This window comes from Salvia hispanica, chromosome 6 (genome assembly GCF_023119035.1).
Source record: "Salvia hispanica cultivar TCC Black 2014 chromosome 6, UniMelb_Shisp_WGS_1.0, whole genome shotgun sequence".
Classification (NCBI taxonomy): Eukaryota; Viridiplantae; Streptophyta; class Magnoliopsida; order Lamiales; family Lamiaceae; genus Salvia; species Salvia hispanica.
The window spans coordinates 16,222,452-16,241,248 of record NC_062970.1 but is presented as its reverse complement, the minus strand read 5'-3'; the positions used below and the strand labels follow the sequence as shown (position 1 = coordinate 16,241,248).

Genomic DNA, 18,797 nt, shown 5'->3' with positions numbered 1-18,797 from the left:
AAATGATGGATGTTCAATTCAATTCGATTTACTACTACTAATTTACTACTAAGAAAACCAATTTCTAATTTCTTTTTGTAGTATGGAACATATTTTAGGAGATGTTACATCTGTAATAATAATGTAATCTAATCTTGTATTGTAATAAGATCATCTAAAATTCACATTCAAACAACAATATTTAATTTCAAGTAGCGGAACTTTATAACAATTTGATAACTGATTTGTAACTTAGAGTCAAAATGAATACGAATATTATTATGTGTGATACAGTTTTGACGAACTTAATAGTTAATACAAGTAATGCTTGATCATTATGAAATCACAACGGTCAAAATAAAATCTTCTCTTATGATCATATTTACTTTTCCAATGTACTAGTATTATTCTTTCTATTATTAATGAACCACATGTTTATGTTTATTATTAAGTCAAACAAATGTCTGACTCATCCACGTATTAGTTCTAGTTCACAGTATTATTAATATTAAGAACTTTTTAAATAAAATGAAATCATTAACATTGGTGGATGCAAAAATTGAAATTTGTCAACGTAATCTTAGAATGTTACCGGCTAATACAAGCCTAAAAATCCACGTCGTTATTTTGTAAATTTAATAAGAATAACTCATAAATAATGAACTTATTTAATGCAAATTTGTTAAATAATGAGTAAAGTATAACAAACAGAACCAGATTTGCAGGGCCCATTCCATAAATACAGTGGGGAAAGTGCACAATATTTCCTAATTAATTATCTCTACATCGGAAAGGTAGCAGCATTTTTTTTTTATTTTATGTATGGTGGTTTGTAGTTGAAATGTTGAATACGTTGTCATAAGAAAAGTCAGCGAACTCATTACATACTTACGTCAAATTCTTTTCCCCATTTTTAAATTGCGTGATTTATATAAAATGTACATTGCAATTACTATTAGAATATTTATAGCTACTTAATTTATATGATGTATATTATGGTTTTATATTTAAATTAATGACCTGCATACGGTAATATCCTCTTTCTATATTACATAGGGAGTAAGGGAGTAGTAATTTTTTTATTATATTATTGATTTGTATTCTTTTTGTAATCATTCTATTATAATTAAATTATTTTTTTTTGAAAAATTATACTAAGAGAATATTTTCTTTCAAATATTTATTTTTTTCTATCGCGTAATTTATTTTCTCGATACTTATTTATTTATTATTTTCCAACTTTATTTACACCCCATTAAATTTATTAAATATTCTAATTATATTTTCGTATTAAAAGAAACGTCTAAATTGTAATCAGACAAAGTGAGGATAAAATTATACTCCACACATCTAATAATACTAAAAAATGAGTATACATTAGAAGCACATTACATATAAAAAGGGCATTGCCCCCAAATAACCAGAAATTCAGTCTTTTGTAACATAAAAATCATCTGGAAAATTAAAAAAAATTAATACTACTATTCACATTTTATCACGGGCTCTGACTTGAGTTAAACTTTATTTGGTGTGATAGAATATTTTTAGGTTTATATCTTCATCAAAATTGTTATATTCAAAATATTGATTAGTTTGACTACATATTTAAAACTCGCTCAATCACGTCATTGGTTTGAGATGTGTATGCACTACATAAACAAAATTTATGGTGATATGATCTAAATATTTTGCACAAGACAATTGCAAATAATGTTAAATACTGTAGTTAACTTGTGGAACAAATTCCACAATCTGAGTAAACTTCTTGATTTTTTTTGACGAACCAAAATAATTATTGTACAACACTAACGTAACTAATCTATAATGTATGTAAGCTAGATTGATGCCTCACATATAACAAAAGTATTATTTACATTAATTACATAATTACTGACTCGTTAATTAATTATTTATAGTGGCACAGCGCACATGGAAACATATGGGGTGCGTATTCTTATGTAACTAATGATGCCGCTAATACCATTATCAAATGTTTATCTTTAAACGCAATTTGTGAATTAATTAATGAAACTAATCGTGTTAAGATCTATTAATCGCAATTGTATATCTTTAAACTGTTGGTTTTAGCTTTGGCACGTTGCCATGAAGATGATCACATGAAGAACGACCTCTTAAAATATAAAGTAATTTATCTTAAATAGATTTTCCAATTTTGAGTAGATGAAACATTTAATAAAAAGCTGCTATGCTCTGCGTATGATAAACCTATTAACTTATAGCTGCAGGAAAAATAAACATACACAACACGTATTTATCATTATCCATTCATCAATGCAATCCCTATTTTGCCTTTTTCAGCAAATTCAACGTTTTCTAATTGTGTGTTTTTTTTACTGGAATTTAACTTAATTTAGATTGTTGTAGTACATTTTTTTTTAAAAATTAATTTTATATTCTAAGCTCAACTCAACTCAACTCAACTCATAAATTAATTTTAGGTACATATATTCATATAATGTTAATAAGTCTTTGCACGCAGCCATACATGTCTAGGGCTGGGGAAAAATATCGAAAAAATGATATATCGCTCGTATCGTATTGAAAAATATTGAAAAATTATCGAATTTTCGATATATCGTAATTTTCGATACGATACGATATCGTATCGTAAGTTTTCGATACAATAACGATATGAATTTCCTTATATCGCGATATATCGTTTTATATCGAAAATTTTCGATATATCGATATTTTCGATATATATCGATATTTTATTTTCGATATATATCGATATATATCGAAATTTTCGATATATATCGATATTTAACGATATATCGAATTTCGATACGATAAATCAAAATATCGATACGATAACGATATGAAATTTTTTTATATCGAAAGTTTCGATATATCGAACTTTCGATACGATAACGATATGAAATTCTTTCATATCGATATTTTCGATACGATACACGATACAACGTTTTCGATACGATATATCGTATCGACCCACCCCTACTAACATGTCCGATTTTACTATTGTCATTCCAAATTAATATTCAACCAAAACTTACTGTTCTTATATAATTTTTGAAAATATTTACAAAAAATAACTGTTTTTTTATATACTTTCGCATAAGAGTTGTTTAAAATTATCTTTAAAAAAAAGTGTCGAAATCATAATTTTATAAATATAGATAGTAATAATAAAAGACATCACAAATTTTGAGGTTTAATTCCATCAAATATAAGTACATATGTGCGAAGTGTATGATGAAGTTGGCGTGTAGAAATAAAATAAAATAGTACTATTATCTTGATAGGGCTGTGAACAAATACTAATGCAAAATCTGGAGTAATAATTTTCAATTTTGTATATTAAGATTATCGATACGAAAATATAACTTTATCAACACATCATGTAAATTAAAATATTTATGTATTTGAGTTGATAATATTAATATACAAAATTAAAAAATTATGCATTTTGTATTAGAAATTACTCCCTCCGTCCGCCATTAGTAGTCCCGGTCACTTTTGCGCACTCATTTTGTAAAAATGATAATAAATAGTTAAAGTGGAGAAATGGTTAAATAAGAAGGAGAATAATGTTGACAAGAGTCTTCTTATCATTATTCCCTCTTGTACTTTACCATTTCTCCACTTTAACTATTTATTATCATTTTTATAAAATGAGTGCGCAAAAGTGATCGGGACTCCTAATGGCGGACGGAGGGAGTAGTTATTATTATAATGCGACCCTATCTCTGATAAATATGAACGAAGAGATTATGTGTTCTATCCTTCCCTCCTTTTACTGAGTCAGCAGCTTCGAATCACACACGACTATCTTGACACATTCGACGGTTTCCTGGCCTTCCTCACTTTTGATCTGAGCATTTTGAAGGGTGAAGTTCCAAACTAATTTAGGAAAGGTGGTGTAAGCTATAAATGGAAAAAAAAATGGAAGAAAGATACAAATACCAGGTTGTTGCTCAACGATGTAACAATCACCAAACTGTAACAGACTAGAAAACTGGAGATCATCCTTTTACACATCAAACCTTTAAATCTTGTCACTATGGATTGCTCAACTTCGTTAACTTAATTCAATGCAATATATGACACACTGATTGATTAAAACAGAGAGGATATCAACAACCAACCAAATAAAAAAAGGAGTAATTTCAGACTTCAGTACAATACCTAATTAGTTAATTTAGGACTACATTATCATCAACATGGCATATTGTACTTGTAGCTAGAACAACCAGAAGCTAAATGTTTATGATCTACTACTAAACAGCTATATACTCAGATACTCTTATGAGACCCTTCAAGCATTGAGGCCAATAAAGTTCACAAGAAAAAGCTCCGCAAGAAACCAACAAGTTTAGCTTTAACAATAGTTGAAAATACAGTCAGAAAATGAAGCCCTTCAATCCATAATCCAACTTTAATTATATATTCTTGCCAGAATAACAAGGACATGTATATTGGTAAGATATTAATGAAACTTTTCTTTCAGATGGAGTCTTGTCTACCTTAATGGAGACCTTGGTCTTCACCTCATTTTCCAGAGTCTCTGTCATTGACTGCAATCATGCAAACACATATTTTCAGATTCCCTCTCTTTCCCTAGCATCTGATGATAAATGTCAATTGTCCCCATTAGACCATCAACCTTGAAGCCTATTCTTGAATATTATCAAGTTCATAAATCACTAGTTTGCATCCATACCATTAGACATTAGTAGTCATCTCCAATCTTAGGTTAGAATGGTATGGAAGTGTTCCATTCTGTGTTACTACGATATCCATGAAGACTGAGTGTATACAGATCATTGCCAGTCACACAAATTCCTATTCATTTTATGCGATGAATTACAAATACTGAAGGTCCATAAAGTTTAATTTCCATCTTCCTTTTCTTAACACGTTATTGTAAATTTGTAATCCAAATGAAGGTCCAAATATTATTTTCATCAGCCTTCCGTTTATATTTTCTAACATTGGAGAGCGAATTTCTACTTATGGCCAAATATAAGACATTGGGAAGTTTATAGTATTTTATAAAATTTAATTCGTGTTTATGAAAAAAGACGGCTGAAATCTTTAGAAATACGTGTACAGAGACGGAATTTAAAAACAAAGCTGGAGCCTGGAAGCATTGCAGCAAAAGAAGAAATTCGGCAACATTCGTGACAATAGAATCGTCGTTTTCCCAAAATCAATTAGGGTAAATCATAGTTAGCAGAAACGGAAACAGTAATCACGCGTAAATAAGAACCTTTTCGAACTGAAGAAGAACTTGAATGGCTCAGCAGTCAGCACACCCCTACTAACCAGAGTTTCCGTCAAGCACATCCCGATCGTCGATATCCTGTACACCTCGCAAGTCGCCATTTTTCCTCTGCCGACGGAATTATCTGGATTAAGGTCGAGCACACACAAACTTGATTTTCGGAAGTTTATTAATTGGTTAGATAATCTGGTCGAGCTATTCACACAGGAATGAGAATTCGGGCTTTTTATACCCAATTTTTAGGAGTACAAAATAAATAGTTTCATTATGGTATTGGGCCTCTACTAAAGTTGTTTGGACTGAAGTTATTTTCACTCTTGGGCCTAATTCATAAAATTATTAATTTTACGTGTTTCTTTTATTAACTATTTGTCGAACCTCTAATTTCCTTTTATTAATTAATTTATTATTTTCAAATTGGAGTCATTAATTATTTCCAGCACAACACCTACCCGGTCGAGTAGGAGTCTATGAATTCGGCCTTAAGCTGTTAAACGCGATATTTTGATCTAACTGACCACTTTTTGACATTTGTTTTGATATAAAATTTGGATACATTTTTTAACTCCGGCCTATATACACATATAAATATAGGGTAGTCATAAAATGCAAACTTATATATTGTACAAACTCAAAACTGCTCAACACGATTTCAATACAATATTTACACAGTGTAAAATTTCAAGATTTTAATATCAACACAATATCAACACAACATCAATCATTAGCTACCGTTGAAATTCTGTTGACATTCTCTTGTTGATACTTTTTTGTGATCTGTTGATATTTTACAATGGTCCATATCATAGTTTTGAGTTTGTACAATATTTAGAGTTTTTATTTAATCATATTCATATAAATGTAACTATACTAAATGCCTCTTCTCAAAATTATAAAACTATCCTATACATATTTTTTCACCATGCTAAAATGGATTTCTAGCTATGCTCATGACGGAAACGACGTCGTTTCATTTCTACCCAAACAATGACAATTTGAAAAGCCGATGTTTTTTATCACGTCATAAAATCCAACTACCATGTCACTACCATTTTCACCAAAAAAAAAGTCCTGTGAGACAGTTCCGAACTATAATTAAATTATATACTTCACAGAATTTTAAAATTATGAAATTGATTAAAAATTTATTATAATTTAAATGACAATTTTTTCCGGGAAAAGATTCATCCACAATTTAACAAAATAAATAGCTAAAGTACTCTAAACAGTAGTATATTGTATCAAAGTATTTGATGGTCATAGATAATCATCTTATTGCTGGTTGTTCATATCTTTGAACGTGGATCAAGAACTAATTATAATATATAGTACGATTATACAACTAACAAAAAATTTAATTTTATCATCAAATAGATATAATAGATAGTATATTGTGAATTATACTTATACCCTTAAACCAATTTTAAAAGAATATGCGCGTCTATAATAGTAAGTGATAGATGTTATACAAAGGCACACACATCTCATTACACGTCTTAGATCATACAATTGTCTAGGATTTTATGCAAAGGATCTCACATGATTATACAATACATCACCCTATCATAATTGCTTCCTTAAATAATGATCAAATAAAGAAAAAAATGGTTTGTTAATTTCCTCAAAAGGAAAATACTTGAAGCTTTGTCATTCTTACCTGGCATGATCAATCTCGTGTTGTATGTATGTGGTATACAGATAGACACGTTCAAATTAATCTTTATATTGATTTCATTTAAAAATTAATTAGTAGACCGCGTAACGACTTTGTAAATATTCATCTCCACGCTTTATCCATTGATTACTCCCCAAGTAATTAATATGCTTTGAGTTTATTCACAAAAAAGCGTTTAGTTACATACATATTTATTTATTTATTGTTGCCATGCCATCTAATGATAGTGTCAAACTCTCTCAAGCGGTAGCTTCCAAGTTTCAACTTTCCTATACAAATAATTATTTAACTATATCGCATCCGATGACAGCGACGTCGACGGATTTAGAACAAAATTCTAGTGAGCTGATTCATTAATTAGAAATGCACTATCATTCATTGAAACTACCTGATTTGGGAGACATTTCCATTCCGGTTGAACCAAACTTTAGTGAAATTTCTTCCTAAACCAATCAATAGAAGGATGAGTAAGTCATAAGATTTAAGTTAGTATTTTTTTTATTTCGTATTTTCAAATGTAAAATAACTTGTGGATTTCAGTCAATAACATGGAGTAGAATGTGATGATTGTTAGAGAAAAGTAAATTATTAGGAGATAGATATAATAGAGAATCTGAATATTAGCTAGGGGTATTTTGTCGAATTTATTAATAAAAAGAGTGTTAGAAGATTGGTGAATATTCGAACAATAAAGAGGCACACCTAGATATAATTAGTGGCCACACAACATGCGACATCGTGCGATTTTAGGCATTCTACCACGTGGGGTTTCCATGTTTCAACCACAATTTCAGCATCTTCTAATACAATTCCATGGTTTCAAGAGACGTGTGACTAATTATTTCGATTTCCTTTATTTCAAAGATTAGAATTGTGATTGTCACCACCTCTAATTAATTAGTTCAATCAAATAAGCAATAGCAGAAGAGCATAATGAGTAATAATAACACAATAAAAGACTAATTTGATTAATGAATCAAAGAATCCAATCCTGTGTACAAATAATTCTATCTAGCTAGTATAGTAAAAAGTTTTAAGTATGCACTCCAACAGGCATATATTTATTTGTATAGCGCACTTTCCACTTCTTCATCACAGTGCAGCTCTGGCGGCGGCATGTTCAAATCGAAATCCCGAGCCACGGCGGCGGCGGTGGAGGAGGTGGTGGTGCGGCTCTTGGCAGCACTGCCTCCGATCACGCCTTCGTAGTGCCTCCGCTTGTGCCCGCCGAGCGCCTGCCCCGTCCCGAACCGCTTGTGGCAAATTGAGCACTCGTGGATCCGCCCGCTAGGGTTCAACGCCGCGGCGCCGGAGTGATTGCTATCGTCCGACGCCGCCTTGCCGCGGTGGCTGGCCTTGTGCCCCCCCAGCGCTTGGTACGACGGGAAAACCTTGTCGCACACGCTACACTTGTAATTTGCGGCGACGGCGGCGCTTTTGATGTCTTCTCCGGGAGCGGCGCCGGAGCGGGCGAGCATGACGAGGCAGACTGCGAGGTACTCGTCTTCGGACTGATCGCGGCGCTTGGAGCGTTTGGATTTGGGCCACTGCATAGCGGCGCGGGGGTCGACGTCGTCGAAGCGGCGGGAGAGGGCGGAGGAGGAGTTGAGAGCGTCGAGAGCCATGGCTAGAGAGAGAGAGAGAGGGGGGGAATGTTTTTATTTTTGATGGAGTGAGAGAGTGAGGGGAAAGAAAGGGAGGGAAGGGGGATTTATATATGGGCTAAGTTGGGTGTTGCGTGGGGAGTGGCGGTGGGGGAGTTGTATTGGATTATGTATAAATTTCTAGAGAGATTGTTTTGGCTTCTATAATCTAATACTTTAATTATAATCCTACAATTGAATTAATCAAGAGTGAAAAGAGTCTATCTACACAAGTAATGAGAGATCACACGTCTCTGAGTATTAGTTTGGTGGAAAAGAAAAGGGAATAATTTGAGGTCAAAGTTGAGTGGGAGTGGGAGTAGGGCAATATATGTTAGGTTAATTGTGATTATGTGGCCTTATCCGTCTATATGTGTTTGTGTGTTTGAGATACACTATGACTGGTGACCGACCTATGGAGTTTGGACATAAGCAATTACGCCTCCAATTCTAGCAACCACTTTTTCAAAGTCAAAAACTCTCTTTAACCAATAATAAAACAAAATTTGAGGTGGAATAATTACTATCACCGAATTAATTACTGTATTTGGATAGTTACTTCATTCCGGATTTTGATTTCGGCAATTAAGAAAATTAATGATATTTGTTACAATCATATTTGTGGAATCGGATGGCCTGCCTGAAATTATATATTGGGATATATGTTTTAATTAATGGATATAAGTGGAATACACTTTGTTTATTTTGCTTTGAGATTTTGATTTATCAATGCAGATAAGCTATTTTAATTTTTTTACGATCCAGGAGGTAAATAGCTAGTTCACGAGTCACGCTACAAATACAAATTCCTTGCAATTCTTGACTTTTACTTAACCGATAAGCGACCCTTTCTTAAATAATTACAGATCTGGATATGTCTTTTTTTAGTTCATGATCATGAGTGACGACAATACCAAATTAATTTTTGTGATTGGAAAATGTTATTAATTATTTGTGAAAGAAAAAAGGCACAAGTATCATATTCTAATTAGAAGAATTAAGGAGACTATGCAATAATATGCAATGGAAAAAAAAAGGAGCTTAGCCTGGTTTTTTAATAAATCAAAACAATAATTGAAACTATAATTTTGAACCGCGGAATAGAGCATTTTTATGTGATTTTTGTCGTCTAGAGAAGTAATTAACACAAATTAATTTTCTAGGTTTTTATGTAGGTGAAATATTTAATTATCTTTAAAGTTTCAACCCATTAAATAGTTTGGCATGCCCAGCTACATTTAATAATAATAATACTTTGCTTAAATCATGTTAATAAATATTCCCTTCAAATGAAAAATTAAGTGAAGAATTAATGTTTTTTCTCTTTTTCATTTTTACAAGGTTTCCCTGTAAAAACAGGTTACTACATATTAACAATTTAGCCCACAATGGTAATCTATGATAATCAAAGCAGAAACACAAGATGACAATAGATAGAATATTATACTTTAAAACGAATAAAGAAAATATATCGTACTCCTATATAGGTATATACGCTTCTTTTGTATGGTTATTTACTTATTTAACTCTTTTTGCTATTTTTTCCCTATAAAATATTCGTTGTCTAACTTTTATTCGCAATAGGCCACTGAGGTCTTATTCATGATTATTACAACAAACAAATTCAGTTCTTGTTTTTGCCGAAAAAATTACTAATTCACTGTAAGAAAAAATTATGTATGGTTAAATTTCTCACCCTCGCATTATAAATGTTCATTGTGGGAATTTGGAGAAGGGTTATTAATCTATGAAATCAAATTAGTGGTCACCCCAAATCCCAATATTCGTTTAGCCGAAAATAGTTAAAAATTGCATCATGCATCTTGATCGATCGCGGAAATTTCAGATTTTTTTTTAATCTTGAAACTTAGTAAGCAAATATAGATTATATATATTGACGTAAAGAATAAATTGTATACTATATAACAATAATGTAATTTTTAGGAACTAAATATAGAAAAAATAATACTCCATTACTACATGGCATGTAGTGATGAATTAATATTGGACGTATATAGAACCATTTTTCTACACTACTAACACCAATGTTTTAAAAACCGGACCGGCGAGCGAACCGGCGAGGCTACTGGTTCACGGTTTAACTGGTCCAACCGGTCGAATCATCGGTCGAACCGTTTTACTGTAGCATTTATATATAATGAGTATATAATTAAATACATATTTATTATAAAACACTTGGTTTCAAAACATGTAAATAAACAAGCATTAATGCAATATATAATTTAATTTTAAATAATATAAAGATATATAAGTATTGATAAAGCATATATATACCAATTCTTAACGAGTAATACTAGTAATGTAAAAATACATATTCATATGTTTATTATACTATGTATTAATTTTCATGTTATGAACACTTCTCCCATTATATATTCTTGTTATTTTATTTTCAATCTAAGCATAAGTAACTAAAACTTTATTCGAAGTTAATTAAGATTTATTAATTTTAGTTATGATATAAAATATGTATATAGCTTTTAAGTATAAATATACAATTAGTATATAGTTGATAGTTGATATAATATGAAGTAGTACATATTAACAAAACAAACTACATCCCACATTGAAAAAGTAAAGGCAAAAGATTGTAAAAGATGACTATAAAATAAGCTTTTCATCCCACATTGAAAAATGAAAGAACAATCTTGTGGAATACTTCTATAAAAGAAAGACACAAATGATTTTTTAAGCTAGTTTTTATAAATTCATAGGCCCAATACAAGTATGGGTTAGTATGAAATGAAAGTTTAGTATAAATTTTGTTTAAATTGATTTTTAATTCATTTTTAAAAATAAAAAAAATTTGGTAATCGGTTTGACCGGTTCCCAGTTTTCGGTCCAACTGGCCGGTTCACCCGGTCCAAAACGGTTCAATGCTCCACTGGTTTTATATAGTGAATTGGACCGAAGAGGTCACGAGTTCGCGGCCGAACCGGTCCGACCGGCTGATCCAAACCGGTTTTTAAAACACTGAGTAACACCACCATAACATGAAAAATAAATAGCGCAGATAATCGGGATTGAACCAAATATTTTTCACTAAAAAGAATTTTTTGGGTGACTCAAATTCTTAGTGACTATAAAGCAATATTATATTGTCAAAACAATTTTCATTTAAAATAAATTTAGTGAATTCCAGTGAGAATAAAGAAAGATTTTAGCATCCGTACAAGCAAAGGACTTGAATCATGATTTCGGAACAATTCCTAATTCCTTGAACTCTTTTAGGTTGGATTACAACTAATTCCACGTGTCTCACCTTTGTATCCAATCAAATAAGCATTTATTTTTAAAATGTATTTTTACGCGGGTTGTGAGTAGGGGTGGTTCGGTACGGTATACCGTATCGGGAGTGCCATACCGTATACCATACCGAAAGTTACGGTATGACAAAAACCATACCGATACCGTACCGTAAGTTTCGGTATACCGGAGTTCGGTATACCGGAAATTCGGTATGGCAGTTTTCCATACCGTTACCATACCGTGTTATCGGTATACCGTACCGCATTTCGGTATACCGTACTTTTGCGGTATACCGAACTGCGATATGACATTCCGATATACCGTTATACCGTGTTTTGCGGTACGGCATACCGTTATACCATTATACCGTGAAAAAATCTATTATATCCAAAATATTAAAAAAAAATCTAGTTTTCAACTACTTCAAAAAATAGGGTTCCCAATTTTGATTCTTTTATTTTTATATAATAAAAATTCTTATTTTTTAAAATTTAGTTTAAATATAACATATATAAATATATATTTATATTATATATATATCAATCGGTATACCGCGGTATGGGAAATCTAATACCGTTACCGTACCGATCTCTATCGGTACGGTATGATATCGTACCGAAAACTACGGTATACCAAAAAAACGGTATTTTCGGTATTTTTTCGGTACGGTAAGTCCGGTATTCTGGTATTCCGGTATAATTCCCCAGCCCTAGTTGTGAGTCTTGTGACCGATTATTTGTTAGCAAGGATATTAATATAAATTTATTTTTCGATCGACAATAATATTATGACGTCATGTGTATGCTATATGAACAAATTTGAAAAGTTCATATATTTTTATCAAACCAGCCTTTTCCATTCAAATTTAATTTATACGTTACGGTCAAGAGGTCAATTATATCGAATAAATCTTGAGTAATATTTCCTTTTTAATCTGATAAGTTTTAAGAGTATAATTGTCAGTTATACATTTTCAATAACAAATCTTATGATAACGGAGAATTCTAAGGTTACAACATCTCTTTTGTGTAGTTATAAAAAAATTATTAAAATCTCAACATCTATTTTTCTTTTATTATACTCTATTATAGTTTTGTTTAATTTACACCGCCAAAATAATAGGAGTAATGTAAGTGGAAAAGGAGGTGAGAGAGATAGACAAGTGGAAGGCAGGTAAAAGTTGATCCAAACGCGGCGCAAGTGACGTGGATGCGTTTATAACTAAAACATGACACGTGACGCTTAAGAGCCAACTTTGGGTATCTAATCTAAGTATGGGACAAGTAAAGCCAAATCCCACTCTACCTCTCCGAACTCAATTTATTAAATATTTATCTTAAACTACATTAGGAATGTCTAAATGGTATCATACGATTCGATCTAATAATAACCGGCTATTCAAATATTCGATATTCGCATATAGTACTAGTAACAAACCCTAATATTTAATTAAAAATATATATAATCGACACAACCCTACAATTTACTAGGACTTCTTTTATTTTTCCTTTTACTCCTCGACATTGAGATGCGTCGAGAAAGAACCATTTTTTGTTTGAATTTTAATAGAATTGAAACAAAAATATAAAGAAATTTTTAAAAAAACTAAACGACTAATTTGAAAATGTTAGTATGAGAAATCGGTGCGACTAGCTAGCTGCAAGCATTGAGTTGTGATACCCTTAATTGTCAAGTGCGGATACCCAATATGAGTAATAATGCTTAATAAGGTCAGACTCACAATCACAAAAGGAAGAAAAAAATTGCTGTGGTTACTCGCAAAAGTTGGATAGTGGGCACTCGAACCAAAATTCATATAAGATGTTTGAAAAATGTGGATTATTTAAACATCATATTCAGATATTAAACTGTATAATAAATTTTGAAGCAATAATTTTTTTTATATATTTTGTATTTGTTGAATGAATGAATAACTATATGGAGTATTTATTTGTATATAAAAAGATACACCTAATAACTATACACTTAATTCTTATACTATTAGGCAATTATAATGTCTGAAGAGTTGAGATGAATTTAGAAGAAATTTGCTTAAGAGAAAATATATTGGGATCCTTCGGTGACAAGCTTCTTTTAAATCACCTTATGTTAATTTTAAGGGCAGGATGGCGCACAAAGAGTAATGGAAAAAAAATTGGAGTTGGCATGAAACACAATGGATATAAAAGTTATTTTAAATTAAATATTTCCGAACAATGGAGTCATGGTAAATGAAGAGTGAGTCAAGCAACATATTTCGTCAACAAGCCCTTGGCAACATGTGAGGTTTTAGAATTGACAGTGGACTAGCCCTTGACCGAAAGTCACGAAGACTTGGAAAGGTATTGTGAGGTGTGGCGGGAGGATGGCTTCGTTGATCATTCTTTACAGTGGGTCTCAGTAGTTGGTTGCTCCACGATAGATTAATTTCTTATATTTATTAGCATTTTTGTATTTTAATTTTGATTTTCAACATTTGATATAATTTTGTTTTAATTTATCATATTCTGCTCAATAAATTCAAGCCTATACGATTATTGGATGAGAGCGATATTTGACCACGACTGTTTAACACTTATAATCATTAAACAAGTGGCTTTATAAGAGAAATTAGGGGATGGAGAGTGAGAAATGAAAGGATTAAGATCCCATGTGTGTTTGTTAGTGACTTTGTCCCAACAAAGTGATTTAGTGAACACGTAGTTAACGCTTTGCCCACACACACAGTTAGGCACATAAAACATTAGGTCACTAATTAAAGGGTTTAATTACTCCATTTTACACCAATCAATCTAATTTCATGTTCATTGTATATCACTAAACTTCTCACGCACTAAATTTAAACTTATATTAGCAATGGAGGTTATTTGATGCATGCATGTGACAAGGATAGTAGGATCAATATAGATAGAGAAATGTAGTTGTAAGATATATTTAAAATTGATATTATTTGTGAGAAACATTGTTTAATTCATGTTTAGTGTATTTATTTTGTTTTTTTTACATTTAGTTATATTTTAATATCTTAAAATCAAATTTATATTATTATTTTCATAAATTACATAAAATCAAAGCTTGTTTTATAATTTTATTTATTCTTTTATTCTCATATGCTTTCGTATATTTTCAGAGATTCAATTGATTATAGATGAAAATTTATAACGTAAAAAATATGGTTTGATTTATATTTACCATCAAATATTTAGTCAAGATTAGTGTGACCCCTTTAGACATTTGGGGGATAATGGAACCAACTCAAGGCAAAGTAGCCAAAATTGTTAGGTCTTTATTTCAATAAGAATTATTTAATCATACATGGTAATTCAACTTGAATTTATTAGTTGAAAGAGAATCGTACAGCTAAGTCATGGTTCGAAATGAGTCATTCATCCCTTAAAGGGTCTTATAAATTATAAGGAAGAGGATTATTCATACTTATATAGACAAGCTAGAATCATCACCAAGTCGACGTGGAACAAGATTTAAGAGTTTTAACATGCCTCTTCACGTGTGGGCTGGAATGACACTTCGGACTTCCATTACGTGGGTAGAGTTTTAACACGCCTCCTCACGTTTGAGGCCGGAATGACACTTCGGACTTCCATCACGTGTTCGGACTTCCATCACGTAGGTAGGCAAGAAAATAGATAAATCCATCACTTACTTGGGTCCGCTCTGATACCATATTAGAAATGAGTCACTCACCCCTTAAAAGGGTTATCCATACTTATATAGACAAACTAAGATTATCACCAAGTCGATGTATTATCTAAAGTTGTTAAGTTTTCAGTTGGTAAAATTAAATAACACAAATCATCACACTGACTCCCTTCTGGGGGATTAGAATCATCTGATGATGCATCAATCGAAAACAAATGGCAATTCAATACGGGAATAATTAAATTTTTTACAATTTTGGCGATAAACATCCATAAAGATCTTTGGACTAATAACACTAATAAGCACCCAATTTTCATGTATATATATTCACTTGCAATTACTACAATTATTGTCATCGACTCATCTGGAATGCCCCCTTCAAATCATGCCAAGATTTATATCAGTATCTTATTTACTAATGAGTCTATATTTTTTTGTTTTTATAAAGATGATTAATAATGATTCTCATCTATACCTTCATTGTAGTAACTTGAACCCCCCAAGCTATTAATTAGAGAAAAAACATCTTACCCATGAAGTTATGGTTTTTTATCATTGTCTAATGGACCACATTTAAGACCCGTTTAGAACATAAATATGAAAAATCTTAATTAATTAGTAAAACAAGTAAAAAAATCATTTTCACTCTTGTAAAGCATTAAACATTCATAACTTTTTTAAATTTCAAATGTCCCAAACACAAATATGTAACTGACATTTGTAATGTTCTTTTAATTAGTCATAAAATAGGCATATCAAATATCTGGTCTTCACTCACATGGAATAAAGCCCAAAAGGCCCAAACATACCAATTTGAGGCCTTAAAATAATGTTATATTTAGTGGAATTGAACCGAAAAATAAATAATAAGTACTACAATATATCGTATGTTAGCTTATATTATTGGATAACAGATTATATATGAATTTTAAAATAATAATAATAATAATAATAATAATAATAATAAAAGTACTATTACAATACTTCGCATGTTTGCTTGTATTGTTGGATAACCAATTATATGACTTTTGTCATCAATGTTGAATCAATTTTAAAGACTGAATTGGAGACCAAATCTCATCAACTCATTAATCACATCTAATGTTTATTAATAATTATACAATATCTGATTTTTTCTATTTAATTAAATTGGTAAAAGGGTATTTCCGGAATATGCAGTTCTTCCTCCTTTCCAAATCTAACCCACTTCTCTCTCTCTACAATTCTCTCTCACCGTCCCCGACCCCAATTCCCTTTTCGCCTTCAGCATGTCTCTTTGCAAGGACAACCCCTCCGCCGCCATCGCCGGAGTCACTGGTGCTGTCAATCAGGAGTTCCTCTCGTTATTTCAGACAGATACATTCCTACGGATCCCTCAATAGTAACGGAAAAATTTTTGGAGTTGGCATGAAACACAACGAATATAAAAGTTATTTTAAATTAAAAATTTCCGAACAATGGAGTCTTGTTAAATGAAGAGTGAGTCAAGCAACATATTTCGTCAGCAAGCCCTTGGCAGCATGTGAGGTTTTAGATTTGACAGTGGACTAGCCCTTGCCCTTGCCCGAAAGTCATGAGGACTTGGAAAGGTATTGTGAGGTGTGGCGGGAGGATGACTTCGTTGATCATTCATTACAATGGGTCTCAGTAGTTGGTTGCTCCATGATAGACTTGTTAGCTGTTTTGTATTTTAATTTTGATTTTCAACATTTGATATAATTTTGTTTTAACTTATCATATTCTGTTTAATAAATTCAAGCCTATACGACTATTGGATGAGAGCGATATTTGACCACGACTGTTTAACCGTGATTCAAAGATATCCACGGCAAGTGATCGAACAGAATTAACCAAACAATTGAGAACAATCAAAGCAAAACAAGACAACAATTTACGTGGTTCGGTTGAATCAACCTACATCCACGGGCGAAGAGCAATCCTTTATTCAATCAATCGAAACTCCAGAAATATCCACCACATTCAATTATAGAATATACACTCAAGAAGCTGATCTCAACAACTACAAGAAAACTACTTGAATCTTGAATCGACTTCCTCACAAAGAAAATGTATTTCTCCACTGAACTCTCTATTCTTCTCAACTGAATCGAGCAGCTCTCAATGTGTGTGTAGTTATGAGCTGAATCAGCTCAACCCCTTTCCTATTCACAACAGAAAGTAGCAATTGGGAACGTTTCACTTATTTTGCATTCCAGTCCCTGCTCTTTCAGTTTATTCAGTCCCTGACATATAATATTCAATGAGATAATTGACCATGTTGTTGGGCTTGGTTTCCTTGCACTTATGAAGGACTTGAATGGTAACCATGTTGTGCAGTGGGATCTTGCTACCATTTTGAGTGTTACAAGGAATTTGAAGAGTTGTTTGTTAGATTCCCTAAGCCAATGGTGAAGATGAAATCTATGAAGTATGTTGGCCAAGCTAGGCCAAAGAGCTGGAGATGGGTGAATGTTGCATTGAGGCTGACATACAAATGCTTGCTGATAATAGCATTTGATATATTGGTGAGATTGTTAAGGTGGATACAAGATACGTCAGTGGCGCATTCATTGGAGGCTCGGGTTCCTTCCTTCCTTGAGGACAAGGAAGCTTTAGGGGGAGTAATTTGTTGCATGATAAAACAAAGAGAAGTGAACGTGAGTTGCGAAGAAGGAGAGTTAGTTGCTGAAGCGAAGGAAGAAGAGAAGAAGTGTATTCCAGCTAGGAGAAATGGACATATCAGGCAGTGGGTGACAGAGAAGAGTCCTTGTGCTCGAGAGAGGTAGCAATGGCAAAGAAGAAGGTCAAGAGGATTGTCTCCTTGATTCCTTGAGGACAAGAAATCTTAAGGGGGGTGGATTGTTACGATCACAACACTTATGTGCCACGTCAGCTGGAGCATAAATGAGAGAGAAGGAAAGTTGAGGGGTCTAAATGCAAATGAGAGAGAATGAAAACAGATTGGGTATAAATTCATAGACTCTCATCTTTAATAGGTTGTGAAAGTAGTGTGTTAGCTTGCGAGCTAGGGTCATCGTGAGAATCCGATGATCCGGTGATTCTCCGTTGAACTTGGGCTGAGGATCGTGGATCCGAAGCATTCCTATCAGTTCTTCTATCGTTGAATCTTTCGTTCTAGTATCTCAATTCCTTTTGTAGTTGTGTGTAAACATTCTGTTCCAACAATTATCAATACATTTCTTATCAAGATCTTTCCTATTTGAGTTTGCACATTTGATTTTGGTTTAAGTTGCATCAAATCATGGAGGTGATCATCGATTGGAGCTCTTCTTGTGGTTTGGTC

At 32.3% G+C, this 18,797-nt stretch overlaps 1 protein-coding gene and 1 long non-coding RNA gene across 2 annotated transcripts; both read right to left on the bottom strand.

Annotated features, from left to right (window-relative positions):
- Nucleotides 1-4,125: 4,125 nt before the first annotated feature.
- LOC125197061 lies at nt 4,126-5,427 on the bottom strand. The gene is made up of 2 exons (XR_007171993.1): nt 5,231-5,427; nt 4,126-4,535 (listed from the first exon to the last, which is right to left on the bottom strand). It is a non-coding gene; the product is annotated as an uncharacterized LOC125197061 (long non-coding RNA).
- A 2,431-nt stretch (nt 5,428-7,858) lies between these two features.
- LOC125196845 (zinc finger protein 1-like) lies at nt 7,859-8,624 on the bottom strand. The gene has a single exon (XM_048095505.1). The coding sequence runs from the start codon at nt 8,543-8,545 to the stop codon at nt 7,982-7,984; it is 564 nt and encodes a 187-aa protein (XP_047951462.1). The 5' UTR covers nt 8,546-8,624; the 3' UTR covers nt 7,859-7,981.
- Between the last annotated feature and the right edge of the window lie 10,173 nt (nt 8,625-18,797).

What these genes read in the sequence shown, in the direction of transcription:
- LOC125196845 (XM_048095505.1), bottom strand. Translation starts at nt 8,545, where the DNA reads ATGGCTCTCGACGCTCTCAACTCCTCCTCCGCCCTCTCCCGCCGCTTC.